General features: G+C 43.8%; 1 protein-coding gene across 3 annotated transcripts in view; it reads left to right on the top strand.

The window, feature by feature from the left end:
- myo7aa (myosin VIIAa) overlaps positions 1 to 15,705 on the top strand; it is a 286,417-nt gene that overhangs the window by 200,853 nt on the left and 69,859 nt on the right. For all 3 annotated transcript variants that reach the window (XM_063054640.1, XM_063054639.1, XM_063054638.1), the window contains 4 exons: positions 476 to 603; positions 8,598 to 8,724; positions 12,598 to 12,717; positions 15,009 to 15,182. In XM_063054640.1, the coding sequence (XP_062910710.1) occupies positions 476 to 603; positions 8,598 to 8,724; positions 12,598 to 12,717; positions 15,009 to 15,182 (549 nt within the window). The remainder of the gene's footprint in view (positions 1 to 475; positions 604 to 8,597; positions 8,725 to 12,597; positions 12,718 to 15,008; positions 15,183 to 15,705) is intronic.

The following is a 15,705-nucleotide window of genomic DNA, read 5'->3' as shown; positions in this document are numbered from 1 at the left end:
GGGTTAGCCCGTCTCCATTCCTCCTGTAGTCTACAACCAGCTCCTTTGTTTTTGAGATATTGAGGGAGAGGTTGTTTTCTTGACACCACTGCGTCAGGGTGACGACTTCTTCACTGTAGGTTGCCTTGTTATTATTTAAGATGAGGCCAATCAATGTAGTGTCGTCCGCAAATTTAATAAGCAGATTGGAGCTGTGGCTGATAACTCCAAGGAATTTAAAATTGCTGACATTCTCCATCTCCGATCCTCTAATGAGGACTGGTTCATGGACCTCTGGCCTGTTCCTCCTGTACTCATAATCAGCTCTTTGGTTTTGCTGACTTTGAGTGAGAGAGGTTGTTCCTTAAAAAAAGAATTAAGATAAAATTCTCATTAATTTTGGTTTGGTTATCCTCCTGCAACTTTTCACTAGGACTAAGACCTTTACCCTGTGTTGTGGTCACAACTCCTTCATGGACCCTTTATCTGTGGTTAGGTGGCAAAGAGACTGAACGACGGGGACTACAGCCTCAGGGGGAACAGCATGCTGGAAGACCGACCTACCTCTAACCTGGAGAAACTTCACTTCATCATCGGGAATGGTATTCTACGCCCTGAGCTCAGGTACAAGACACAATTGTCCACTCGCCTCTCAGTTTCTCCCTTCCCTTGTTAATTGGACCCCAGTAAGGATTGAGAAAGGAGGACCACCATCTCCACATCCACCCTGTCGACTTCTTGTTCATTAGTGATATACAGTAGCTAAAATGATTATTGTTGGAATGTATTTTCATGCTTTTTTTTTTCTCCATCCCACCTCATCTTCCAATAAATTGGCTTCACTACGTCTCTTCAATCCAAAAATTTGTTGGTTCAAGTCCTGCTCCAGAGCCGGGAGTACAGCTCCATAATTCCTTGAATGAGGCTTCACAGGCAAATGAAGTTGTGAAAAGAGCTTTTGGCACCTAGGCCTTCATAAATCAAATCATTGCCTACAGGAGTTGGGACGTTATGTTGAAGTTGTATAAGAATGGTTCCAGAAGTTTGGAAAATTGCAAGTGTTACTCCATCCTTCAAGAAAGGAGGGAGGCAGAAGAAAGGAAACTATAGGCCAGTTAGTCTGACCTCCGTTGTTGGGAAGATGTTGGAGTCGATTATTAAGGATGAGATCTCAGGCTACTTGGAGGCACATGGTAGAATGGGCCGTAGCAAGCTTGGTTTCCTCAAGGGAAAATTTTGCCTGACAAATCTGTTGGAATTGTTTGAAGAAATAACAAGCAGGATAAACAAAGGAGAATCAGCTGATATTGTGTACTTGGATTTTCAGAAGGTGCCACACAGGAAGCTGCTTAACAAGCCCATGATATTACAGGAAAAATCCTAGCTTGGATAAAGCAGTGCTGATGGGCAGGAGGCATAGAGTGGGAATAAAGGGAGCCTTTTCTGGCCAGCTGCTGATGACTAGTGGTGTTCCACCTGACTCTGTGTTGGGACTACTTCTTTTTACGTTATATGGCAATGATTTGGATAATGGATTTGATGGCTTTGTTGCAAAGTCTGCAGACGATATGAAGATAGTTGGAGGGACAGGCAGTTTTGAGGAAGTAGAGAGGCTATAGAAGGACTTGGACAAAGGGGCAAAGAAATGACAGATGGAATACAGTACGGGGAAGTGTACTGGTGCACTCTGGTAGAAGAAATGAAAGGATTGACAAAAATCTGAGGTGCAGAGGGACTTGGGAGTCCTTGTGCAGGATTCCCTAAAGGTTAATTTGCAGCTCAAGTCTGTGGTGAGGGCAGGTGAATGCAATGTTTGCATTCATTTGAAGAGGACTAGAGTATAACAGCGAGGATGTAATGCTGAGACTTAAAGCACTGAAGCCTCACTTGGAGTATTGTGAGTAGTTTTGGGCCCTTTATCTTAGAAAGGATGTGTGGAAATTGGAGGCAGTTCAAAGGAGATTCACGAAAGTGATCCCAGGATTGAATAGCTTGTCATATGAATAGCATTTGATGGCTCTGGGCCTGTATTCACCAGAATTCAGAAGAAGGAGGGGTAACCTCACTGAAACCTATCAAATGGTAAAAGGCCTTCATAGAGTGGATGTGGAGAGGATGTTTCCTATGGTGGAAGTGTCTAAGACCAGAGGACACAGCCTCAGAATAGAGGGGTGCCCTTTTTTTGGATGGAGATGAGGAGGAATTTCTTTAGCCAGAGAGCACTGAATCTGTAGAATTCTTTTTCACAGGCAGCTGTGGAGGCCAAGTCTTTATGTATATTTATGACAGAGGTTTATAGATTCTTGATTGGTCAGGCATGAAGGGATATGGGGAGAAGGCAGGAGACTGGGGCTGAGAGGAAAATTGGATCAGTGATGATTAAATAGTGGAGCAGAAGCGATTCACCAAATTGCCTAATTCTACTCCTTAATCTTATGGTCTTATGGACACTGGTGAGGGTGAATTTGGAGTATTGTGTGGGGTTCTGGTCACCTACCTAGAGGAAAGATATCAATAAGGTTGAAAGAATGCAGAGAAAATTGACAAGGATTTTGCCAGGACTTGAGAACATACGTTATATGGAAAGGTTGAGTAGGTTAGAATTTTCTTCCACTGAGCACAGGAGATGAGGGGAGATTTCATAGGGTATATAAAGTTATGAGGGTTATAGATAAGATAAAGACATGCAGGCTTTTTGCACTGAGGTTGGGTGAGACTACAACTAGAGGTCAGAGGTGAATATTCAAGGACAATTTGAGGGGGAGAGCTTCTTCACTCGGGGGTGGTATGAGTGTGGATAAAGCTGTCAGTGGGAGTGGTGGAGGCAGATTTAATTGCAATGTTTAGGAGAAGCTTGGAAAGGAACTTGAATGAGAGAGGTATGGAGGGCTATGATCTGGGTGCATGTAGATGGGACTAGGGAGAAAAACTGGTCAGCGTGGATTAGATGGGCTGAAAGGCCTGTTTCTGTGCTATAGTGCTCTGACACTGACTCTAGGTAGAGTACTTGGGAAGTGCTATAGTGTTGACAGTGAATATTTTCAAATGCAACATTTAAATAGGAATATTTCCGATCTAGGGTGGAGATATTTGGTCCCATGATGTTGTTAGGGGAGAAAACACACCCTTGTCTAACGCCTCTCTAGATTTTCATAAACTGCCTCATTTCTCCATCTATTCTTACAGCGGCAGTTTGTTCCCAGTACAGATTTCTGATTATGCGGAGGCCTTTCGAATCTAGATCTAGAGTTTTCTGTAATATTTCAAATAACTTGCAGAGAAGTGCAGATAAGGTTTACAAGGATGTTGCCGGGACTTGAGAAACTCAGTTACAGAGAAAGGTTGAATAGGTTAGGACTTTATTCCCTGGAGCGTAGAACAATGAGGGGAGATTTAATAGAGGTATATAAAATTATGATGGGTGTAGATAGAGTGAATGCAAGCAGGCTTTTTCCACTGAGGCTAGGGGAGAAAAAAAAACCAGAGGACATGGGTTAAGGGTGGGGGGGGGAGTTTAAAAGGAACATTAGGGGGGGCTTCTTCACACAGAGAGTGGTGGGAGTATGGAATGAGTTGCCAGACAAGGTGGTAAATGCGGGTTCTTCTTTAACATTTAAGAATAAATTGGATAGATACATGGATGGGAGGTGTATGGAGGGATATGGTCCGTGTGCAGGTCAGTGGGACTAGGCAGAAAATGGGTCGGCACAGCCAAGAAGGGGCAAAAGGCCTGTTTCTGTGCTGTAGTTTTTCTATGGTTTCTATGGTTTCTAACTTATTGTGCTTCACTTTATCAAATGCTTTTGTATATTTGACATCTTGGGAATTAAAGATGGTGGTGAAAACATCAATAATTTTAGATATGCAGATGACATTGTGTTAATTGCAAGTATGGAGGAAGAACTACTAAACTTAATTGATATAATTGTTGAAGAAAGTGCAAAAATGGGTCTATCTATCAATTGCAAAAAGACAGTCTATGGTGATATCCAAAAAGAGAATCCTATCTGCAGGCTGAGAATAAATGGGGAAGACATAAAACAAGTACAGAACTTTTGCTACTTAGGAAGGTGGTGACATCAGATGGCAGGTGCGACTTGGACATCAAAAGAAGAATAGGGATGGCAAAGGACACCTTTACAAGAATGAAGAGTATACTGACCAATACCAAACTAGGCATGACAACCCACCTCAGAGTACTGAAATATTATGTTTATCCAGTTATGTTATATGGGTCAGAATGTTAGACAATATCTAGTAACATGAGGAAACGAATTGTAGCAGCAAAGATGTGGTTTTTGAGGAGGATGCAAAGAATATCATGGATGAAATGAATATCTAACGAGGATGTCATGAACAGAGCAAACACAAAAAGAGAAATAATGTATGAGATTGTGAAAAGGCAATGTAACTTCATTGGACATGTGATTAGGAAAGAGGAGTTAGAATGCACAGTAATTATGGGAAAGATTGAAGGGAAGAAAGCAAGAGGAAGGCAAAGACAAATGATGATGGAGACAGCAGCCAGAGAACTGGAAATGAATACCAATGAATTGATCCACTTGACCCAAAACAGGAGTGTGTGGGCCATGGCAGTCAAAGCTCAAACTGGGCACGGCACCTGATGATGATGATGATGATGTTGTTGTTAGGAAGGACAGAGGAGATGTACTAGGTGTTCTGTCCAGTGCTCCTAAAAGTGTCAGGAGATTATCACGTGACTTCAAATACAACCTAACTATCTTTGTAAAGCTGCAATGTAAAGTTCCAACTCTTGTATTTTAAGCACAGACTTATGAAGGCAAGGAAGCCTTCACCACCCTGTTAACCTGTGTTCAAACATGTGGAGAACTATGGAATGACCCCAAGGTCAACTTGGATGTAAAATAGAGGATTGGAAGTTTGGAGTGAAGGGGACAGGATGTAAGCTCCAATGTTAAACTTCAACACAGTGGCCATGTTATCAAAGTGCCACAATGACTAAGTGTTTTTGGCTTAGAGGGTGAGTGCAGGAAATCTTCGCCAAGGTAACAAATCATGGTCCACTGTCCAATCAGATTCCTTCTTCAGCTCTTTACCTCTTCCAGCTATCACCTCCCAGCTTCTTGTGACATCTCTCAATCCGCTACCCACCCACCTCACCTGGTCTCACTTACCACCTACACAAGAGATCCTGCATATAGAAAACATAGAAAATAGGTGCAGGAGTAGGCCATTTGGCCCTTCGAGCCTGCACCGCTATTTATTATGATCATGGCTGATCATCCAACTCAGAACCCTGCACCAGCCTTCCCTCCATACCCTCTGATCCCCCTAGCCACAAGGGCCATATCTAACTCCCTCTTAAAAATAGCCAATGAACTGGCCTCAACTGTTTCCTGTGGCAGAGAATTCCACAGATTCACCACGCTCTGTGTGAAGAAGTTTTTCCTAATCTCAGTCCTAAAAGGCTTCGCCTTTATCCTCAAACCGTGACCCCTCGTTCTGGACTTCCCCAACATCGGGAACAATATTCCTGCATCTAGCCTGTCCAATCCCTTTAGGATTTTATACGTTTCAATCAGATCCCCCCTCAATCTTCTAAATTCCAACGAGTACAAGCCTAGTTCATCCAGTCTTTCTTCATATGAAAATCCTGCCATCCCAGGAATCAATCTGGTGAACTTTCTTTGTACTCCCTCTATGGCAAGGATGTCTTTCCTCAGATTAGGGGACCAAAACTGCACACAATACTCCAGGTGTGGTCTCACCAAGGCCTTGTACAACTGCAGTAGTACCTCCCTGCTCCTGTACTCGAATCCTCTCGCTATAAATGCCAGCATACCATTCGCCTTTTTCACCGCCTGCTGTACCTGCATGCCCACTTTCAATGACTGGTGTATAATGACACCCGGGTGTCGTTGCACCTCCCCTTTTCCTAATCGGCCACCATTCAGATAATAATCTGTTTTCCTATTTTTGCCACCAAAGTGGATAACTTCACATTTATCCACATTAAATTGCATCTGCCATGAATTTGCCCACTCACCCAACCTATCCAAGTCACCCTGCATCCTCTTAGCATCCTCCTCACAACTAACACTGCCGCCCAGCTTCGTGTCATCCGCAAACTTGGAGATGCTGCATTTAATTCCCTCATCCAAGTCATTAATATATGTTGTAAACAACTGGGGTCCCAGCACTGAGCCTTGCAGTACCCCACTAGTCACCGCCTGCCATTCTGAAAAGGTCCCGTTTATTCCCACTCTTTGCTTCCTGTCTGCTAACCAATTCTCTATCCACATCAATACCTTACCCCCAATACCGTGTGCTTTAAGTTTGCACACTAATCTCCTGTGTGGGACCTTATCAAAAGCCTTTTGAAAATCCAAATATACCACATCCACTGGTTCTCCCCTATCCACTCTACTAGTTACATCCTCAAAAAATTCTATGAGCTTCGTCAGACATGATGTTCCTTTCACAAATCCATGCTGACTTTGTCCGATGATTTCACCACTTTCCAAATGTGCTGTTATCACATCTTTGATAACTGACTCCAGCAGTTTCCCCACCACAGACATTAGGCTAATCGGTCTATAATTCCCCGGTTTCTCTTTCCCTCCTTTTTTAAAAAGTGGGGTTACATTAGCCACCCTCCAATCCTCAGGAACTAGTCCAGAATCTAACGAGTTTTGAAAAATTATCACTAATGCATCCACTATTTCTTGGGCTACTTCCTTAAGCACTCTGGGATGCAGACCATCTGGCCCTGGGGATTTATCTGCCTTTAATCCCTTCAATTTACCTAACACCACTTCCCTACTAACATGTATTTCGCTCAGTTCCTCCATCTCATTGGACCCTCTGTCCCCTACTATTTCTGGAAGATTATTTATGTCCTCCTTAGTGAAGACAGAACCAAAGTAATTATTCAATTGGTCTGCCATGTCCTTGCTCCCCATAATCAATTCACCTGTTTCTGTCTGTAGGGGACCTACATTTGTCTTTACCAGTCTTTTCCTTTTTACATATCTATAAAAGCTTTTACAGTCAGTTTTTATGTTCCCTGCCAGTTTTCTCTCATAATCTTTTTTCCCCTTCCTAATTAAGCCCTTTGTCCTCCTCTGCTGAACTCTGAATTTCTCCCAGTCCTCAGGTGAGCCACTTTTTCTGGCTAATTTGTATGCTTCTTCTTTGGAATTGATACTATCCCTAATTTCTCTTGTCAGCCATGGGTGCACTACCTTCCTTGATTTATTCTTTTGCCAAACTGGGATGAACAATTGTTGTAGTTCATCCATGCAATCTTTAAATGCCTGCCATTGCATATCCACCGTCAATCCTTTAAGTATCATTTGCCAGTCTATCTTAGCTAATTCATGTCTCATACCTTCAAAGTTACCCCTCTTTAAGTTCAGGACCTTTGTTTCTGAATTAACTATGTCACTCTCCATCTTAATGAAGAATTCCACCATATTATGGTCACTCTTACCCAAGGGGCCTCTCACGACAAGATTGCTAATTAACCCTTCCTCATTGCTCAAAACCCAGTTTAGAATAACCTGCTCTCTAGTTGGTTCTTCGACATGTTGGTTCAAAAAACCATCCCGCATACATTCCAAGAAATCCTCTTCCTCAGCACCTTTACCAATTTGGTTCACCCAATCTACATGTAGATTGAAGTCACCCATTATAACTGCTGTTCCTTTATTGCACACATTTCTAATTTCCTGTTTAATACCATCCCCGACCTCACTACTACTGTTAGGTGGCCTGTACACAACTCCCACCAGCGTCTTCTGCCCCTTAGTGTTACGCAGCTCTACCCATATCGATTCCACATCTTCCCGGCTTATGTCCTTCCTTTCTATTGCGTTAATCTCTTCTTTAACCAGCAACGCCACCCCACCTCCTTTTCTTTCATGTCTATCCCTCCTGAATATTGAATATCCCTGAACGTTGAGCTCCCATCCAGAGCAACACGCAAAATGCTGGAAGAACTCAAGCACTTCCTCCAGTTCCTCGAGCATTCTGTTTGTTGCTCACCTATCACCTGCCAGTTTGTACTCCTTACCCCTTTTTCCTACACCCCCACCTCCTTATTCTGCCTTCTGGCCCCTTCCTTTCAAAGTCCTGATGAAGGGTCTCAATCCACAGCGTCAATAAACCGATGTGTTCCAAGAGACAGAAAGCAGTCACTGGTGATGAAACGTTTGCATTCTTCAATAAAATGCCAGACTTTTTTTGTTCAGGTGCAGTGTCGGCCGGTGATGAGGGTTTTATTTTTTATTTAGAGACGCAGTACAGAACAAGCCCTTCAGTCCAATGAGCTACACTGCCCAGCAGCCCACCCATTTAACCCTAGTCTAATCACAGGACAATTTACAACGAGCAATCAACCTACTAACCAATGGGAGGAAACCAGAGCACTCGGAGGAAACCCACACTGTCACGGCGAGAATATACAAACTCCAAACAGACAGCACGGGAATTGAACTCTGAACTCCAGAACTCCGTAAGCTGTAACACTAGCCACTACATTTCCGTGGATGGAGGTACAGAGGACTGACTGGAGTAGGGAGGGAGTTGAGGCAGTGTAAGCAAATGCCTTTTATAAATTGTCTGTTCCATGACAGGGATGAGATTTACTGTCAGATCTGTAAGCAGCTGAGCCAGAATCCGTCCAAAAGCAGCCACGCCCGCGGCTGGATCCTCATGTGCCTCTGCGTCGGGTGCTTTGCTCCATCTGAGAAATTTGTGAAGGTACGTTTCCATCAATTCCTTCATTAATCTTCAAATGTAACTGATCAAGGCCCCTTTTGACTTGAGGTTTTTACGATTAGCTTTATTTGTTACAAGTACATTGAAACATACATTGAAATGTGCTGTTTGCATCACATCAATTAACCTTCGATTCTGCTGGACATCCCACAAGTGTTGCCACGTTTCTGGCGCTAGCCCAGAGCCTTACAGTATGGTACAGGCCCTATGGCGCACAATGTTGTGCTGACCTTTTAACGCACTCTATGATCAATTGCATGCCCACAGCTCACTATCTCTAACCTGTTCGGCTTTTGAAATGTGAGCTGAAACCGGAGCACCCGGCAGAAACCCATGCGGTAACAGGGAGAAGACACAAATTCCTTATAGACTAGGGTTGCCAACTTTCTCACTCCCAAATAAGGGACAAAAGTAGCAGTCAAATACGGGACACTTGTGTTTACCCCAAGAAAGACTACCATGACCGTGAAGCCTTGTGCGGGCACCTGTGTGAGCATACATGACGTACGCATGCGTGTACATGCCGATTTTTTTTTTCTACAAATCAGTTTTGGCTTAATTTTCCCAATTCTATTAAGTGAAACTACACTGTACATACATTATTTCTACTTTATATAGGCTGTGTATTTATCATATCATTCCTGCTTTTACTATATGTTAGTGTTATTTTAGATTTTATGTATTATTTGGTAGGTTATTTTTTGAGTCTGAGAACGCTCAAAAATTTTTCCCATATAAATTAATGGTAATTGCTTCTTCGCTTTACACCATTTCGGCATGAAAGGTTTCATAGGAACGCTCTACCTTAGCGGGGGACAAACCAATTTAGCCCAATATACGGGATGTCCCAGCTAATACGGGGCCGTTGGCAACCCTACTATAGACCGCAGCAGAAATTGAACCCTTTTCGGTGATCGTTGGCACTGCTACGCCAGCATGATGTATTCCTTGTGCTTCCCTTCCGTTGGAGTCCTTCCATAATTTTACCAACCTTAATTCTCAGTCGGGAATGGTAGGAAATACTCAACTGGTCAGGCAGCATCTGCAGAGAAAGAAGCAGAGTTCATGATTCAGGACACTGAGTGGAAACAGGACATTCATAGACAACGGCAGTAACTGAACCCCCATATTATAGTCGGTGCTGTGAATTGTTGACGCTAGACGCTACGCAACTGCGGCTCCTGTGAAACATCAGATAGCTTGACTTCTCAATCCCTATTGGTCGTCCATCTGTGATGTTGGATCAGTTCCTTGGTTTTCTCCTATGCTCCCCCCCCCCACCCACATTCTCCCCATGTAGGAGTAGAAGTCCTGCCCATCCTGATCTGCTGGGCTTGTCCTCCAGCTCTGTATTTCACAGCTCCCATATTCTTTTTTGGTTTTCTCTATCTTATCACTCACTTGTGTGGTGGGTGGGAATGTGTCTCTGCCAAAGGAGGTGTCAGGCATTCCTTGAGTTTGCTAGGCTGCAGGTCACCCTTGGGCAAGGTGTAGCACCTGCTTTCCTGCTCAGCCCAAAGCAGGGTCAAGAGAAGCCATGGAAGCAGATGGTGAACAGTCGTACGAGCAGCTGGTGCATATCACAAGTCCTGGCTATGTGACCACCGACACCAGGCAGACAATCTCTGAAGAGTATTGATAATGGCTTTTGGTCACTCGTCTTGTAAAGACACTGCCCAGAAGAAAGCAATGGCAAACCACTTAGAAACATAGAAAACCTGCAGCACAATACAGGCCCTTCGGCCCACAAAGTTGTGCCAAACCTTAGAAATTACTAGTGTTACCCGTAGCCCTCTATTTTTCTAAGCTCCATGTACCTATCCAAGAGTCACTTAAAAGACCCTGTCGTATCCGCCCCCACCACAGTTGCCGGCAGCCCATTCCATGCACTCACCACTCTCTGCGTAAAAAAACTTACCCCTGACATCTCCTCTGTACCTACTCCCAAGTACCTTAAACCTGTGCCCTCTTGTGGTAATCATTTCAGCCCTGGGGAAAAAGCCTCTGACTATCCATACGATCAATGCCTCTCATCATCTTATACACCTCTATCAGGTCACCTCTCATCCACTTCTGTAGTAAAATTGGCCAAGAACAATCATGGTCAAAGACCGTGATCACCCACATCATAACGACACAGCACATAATGAAGATGATGATGATGATCACTCACCTTCTGCTCCCGTTCCTCTTGTAGAGCGATAAAGGATGGCTGTGTTTTTCTTTGAACACAGGTTACTCTGGTGATCAGTTATCACTTGACCATTCAAGCCAAAAATCTGGGGATTTTTTTTTTTAAAAAGAAAAGAAATGCTGGAAATGTTGGACAGTATCTATGGGAAGAGTGACAGAGTTGCTGTTATAGGTTGAAGACCCTTTGACAGAGCTGGGGAGGAGAAGACAAAAGGAGTTTAAGATGAGGGGAGGAATGGGATGCCGCTGGGTCAAACCAGGGTGACCACGGAGATAATTTGGAAACGAGCTTATCTGGCCAGTGAGTGAGTGGGAGCCGTTTATGAGTGAGAAGACAGGCAGAAGAATGTAGGAGCTGTGAAATGTAGAGCAGGGAACAAGCCCGGCCGCTTGGGGTGAGCATGACCTCCAGACCCAGAGGGGTTAAAGGAGGAGGTGCAGAAATATAAACAAACTGAGCCAATGTCACAGAAGGATGACTGATGCAGACTAAGAAATAAAGTCGCCTGAAATTGTTAAATTCTATAATGAGTCCAGAAGGCTGCGATGTGCTCAGGTGGAAGATTTTGTTTTTATTTTTATTGAGCTACAGTGTGGAGTACGTCCTTCCAGCTCTTTGAGCTGTGCTGCTCAGCAACCCCCAAGCAGCGGGGGGGAGTGTTCTGCTGGCACAGCAGCGCAGCGGTGAATGTAACACCATTACAGTACCAGCAATCGGAGTGAAATTCCCATTGCTGGCTGTAAGGAGTTTGTACATTCTCCCTGTGACTGTGTGGGTTTCCTCCGGGTGCTCTGGTTTCCTCCCACAGTGCAAAGACAAACGGGTAAGGGTTAGTAAGTTCTGAGCATGCTATGGCACTGGACCTGTGGCTGTCTCCCAACCCATAGTCAAACTGTGTTGGTTGTTGACCCAGTCTGACGCATTTCAATGCATGTTTTGATGTACATGTGACAAACAAAGCTAATCCTTTTCACAAACAAGAAAATCTGCGGAAGCAGCGCACACACAAAATACTGGAGGAACTCAGCAGGCCAGACAGCATCTATGGAATAAAGTGCAGTGGATGTTTCGAGCCGAGACCCTTTGTCAGGACTCGTTAGACTCATAGGGCAGGAGAATTAGAATCAGCTTTATTATCACTGATATATGTCAAGACATTTGTTGTTTTGTGGCAGCAGTACAGTGCAAGGCATTTTTAAAAAACACTATATTACAATAGAAAATGTATGGTACAAGAGAGGAATAGTAAGATAATGTTCATAGGTTCATGGATCATCAATAAAATCTGATGGCAGTGGGGAAGCTGTTCCTAAAGCATTGAGTGTGTGTCTTCAGTCTCTTGTACCTCTACCCTGATGGTAGTAATAAGAAGAGGGCGTGTCCCCGATGGTGGGGTCCTTCATGATGAATGCCACTGCCTGGAGACACTGTGTTTTGAAGATGTCCTCTCTGGTGGGAAGGCTTGTGTCTGTGATGGATCTGGCTGAGTCCGAACCCTCTGCAGTCTCTTTCAATCCCCTGCACTGGAGCCTCCACCTCACCTCTTTTACCAGCTGTGGAGGGCAGTTTGAAAACCTAGACTCTACGTGCTTGGTCGGTCATCCCTGACGCACCCCGTCCCATGATTTGGTGAATAGTTGACTGTGGTTTGACTCTTCCAGTACCTGAGGAACTTCATCAATGGAGGCCCCCCTGGTTACGCTCCCTACTGCGAGGAGAGGATGAGGAGGACGTTTGCCAATGGCACTCGAACGCAGCCACCGAGCTGGCTGGAGCTGCAGGTAATTCCCACTGAATACGAATTTAAGTGCCTTGGAGCAATTCCTGGAGTGGGAAGGCTGATAATCCATGGCAGGTTAAAACAAGGTTCCATTTGCCCATTTACCCTGGGACAACTTGAACCTAGAATCCACAACTTTGAATATAGAATATTACAGCACAGTACAAGCTCTTCAGCCCGCGATCTTGTGCCAACCCTTTAACCTACTCTAAGATCAATCTAATTCTTCCCTCCAACATAACCCTTCATTTTTCTTTCTTCTGTGTGTAATATTAGAGTTTCCTTAATGTTCCCACTGTATCCGTCTCTACCATTACACCTGGCAGTGCATTCCACACACCCACCACTCTGAGGGAGGAGTTTTTTTTAAAACCGAGATCCCCTCCCCCTGTACTTTCCTCCAATCACCTTCACATTATGCCCTTTTGTATTAACCATTTCCACCCTGGGACAAAGTCTCTGGCTTTCCTTCCCACTCATTTATTTTCCTTTTTGTAAGTGTTTAAGCTGTTAGCATCATTTCCTTTGTTAGAAGTACATTCAGATGTTCGACCAACCTAAATATTTTTAAGACCATAAGACATGGGAGCAGATTTAGGCCAATTCAGCCCATCGAGTCTGGTCCTGTTACAGCTGAATGAGATGGTGAAACCCCGCCTAGAGTACTGGGCATAGTTCTGGTCACCGTACAATAGGAAGGATGTGATAGAGGCAGCAGTTAGAGCAGGGGGTCCCAAACCCTTTATGTGCCATGGACCCCTCTACCATTAACCAAGAGGTCCATGGACTCCAGGTTGGGAAACCCTGGATTAGAGGGACATTCATGTAGAACAGAGATGAGGAAGGATCTCTTTAACCAGAGGGTAATGAATCTGTGGAATTCTTTGCCACAGATAGTGTGGAGGCAGAGTTATTGGTTATATTTAAAGGGGATGCTGATAGATTCTTGATTAGTCAGGGTGTCAAAGGTTAAAGGGAGAAGGCAGGGGAATGGGGTCGAGAGGGACCAGCCTTGATGGAATGGCAGAGTAGAATCAGTGTTCCAAATGGCCTAATTCTGCTCCTATGTTTTATGGTCTTATGCTGTTGGATCCTGATGCTTTTGTGATCAAAAAGTTCTTCAGAACTCAAGAACAAGCTATAAAGTTGTTGCTTATGATGGTTTCATTAAGTACTACAAGAACGGAAAATGAACAAGAATGCGGAGCTGAGAGAACACAGGAAAGACAAAGGAAAATGCAGTTGTGGTTGTCTCATACTTAGATTAGATGCAGTGGTTCCCAACCTTTTTAATGCCATGGACCCCAGGTTAGGAACTCCTGGACTAGAGATAAACAACATTTCAGTGATAACAATTAGCCTATAAAACAGCTAGATTCAAGAAGTGTGGCACCTATTACTGAAAACTAAGAAGTTTCTAGAACAACACAGAAGCAACTATACTGTAATTACCAGAAAAATCACTGAACAATTAGATATATACTGTAGGTGTTTATGTAAAACTTCAAGCAAGCACAGGAAAGTTAAATTACAAGAAAAATAACAATTCCACATCCCAATCCACCAATGCATAGGAAAAGTTTATATCAGGGGTTCCCAACCTTTTTTATGCTGTGGACCCCTTTGGGAGTCCAGTGAAGCCTATGGACCCTTCTCAGAATAATGTATTTAAATATATAATATAAAATACATAGTATTACAGAAGAAACCAATTACATTGAAATAAAATAAATGAATTTGTGATATAGTAATATATGTGCTTCTTTATTAATGCATTAAATAACAAGACTACACATTTCAAATATAGTCAAGATTAAATTTTACTTTTTAAAGACAAAATAAATGATATTTTGAGGTTTGTAACAATTAATGTGACAGGAAAATATCTGTGATTTCTATTGGTGACAAGGTCACAGGAACTGCTAATACTACTGTGGTTTGTTGCCTACATTCATCATTGAAGGAAATGCTAAATTTCAGTTAGAGGTTAGTGAAAATAAAGAGGTAAATTTTTTCCCATCCAGTTTCATGGACCTCCTGGAATCTATCCTCAGATGCCTCTGCGGTCTGTGGACCCCAGATTAAGAACCCCAGGTTTAGAGGGATATGGGTCAAACACGGGCAAATGGAACTAGCTTAGATGGTCAGCATGGACCAGTTGGGCTGAAGGGCTTGTTTCTATGCTATATGGCAGTTTGGAGTCTTCTGTCTCATTGAACTAATCCTTTCTCTTCCCAACCTCTGACCCTTCCCCTTCCTCCCCCCCACCCCCACCGTTCATTTCCACAACAGGCCACCAAGTCGAAGAAGCCGATCATGTTGCCCATCACCTTCATGGACGGAACGACCAAGACCCTCCTGACCGACTCCGCGACAACAGCCAAAGAGCTGTGCAACGCTCTGGCGGACAAGATAGGCCTGAAGGATCGCTTTGGATTTTCTCTGTACATTGCTCTGTTTGACAAGGTATGTGGAAGAAAAGTTGCCTGTATTTTACTCAGAGTCCCCCTTTTAGTTGCTGGATGGTTCCATAACCATTTGCCCCCTGCCCACCACCTCAGTCAAAGAAAGGAGTCAGACTACTTGGTAATCCTCCAATTCAGATTGACCCAGAAATTCCCTGGCGTTATCATGTCAGAGGATCTGTTCTGGGACCAGCATGCAAGGGCCATCACAAAGAAGGCACAACAGTACCTCTGCTTTCTTAGAAGTTTGCAGAGATTTGGCATGTCTTCTAAAACTTCGACAAACTTCTATAGATAGACAGTGGAGTGTACCCTGACTGGTTGTATCATGGCCCAGAATGAAACCACCAATGCCCAGGAATGGAAAGGTCTACAGAAATCGGTGGACACAGCTCAGTCTATCACAGGGAAAGCCCTCCTCGCCATTAAGCACATCTACAAGGAGCACTGCCACAAGAAAGCAGCGTCCATCATCAAAGGACACCCACCATCGAAGCCATTCATGTTCTCAATAGTTTTTTTTA

Source organism: Mobula hypostoma, chromosome 7 (assembly GCF_963921235.1).
Source record: "Mobula hypostoma chromosome 7, sMobHyp1.1, whole genome shotgun sequence".
Taxonomy (NCBI): Eukaryota; Metazoa; Chordata; class Chondrichthyes; order Myliobatiformes; family Myliobatidae; genus Mobula; species Mobula hypostoma.
Note: the sequence above shows the minus strand (reverse complement) of the source record. Positions and strands in the feature narration are given on the sequence as shown.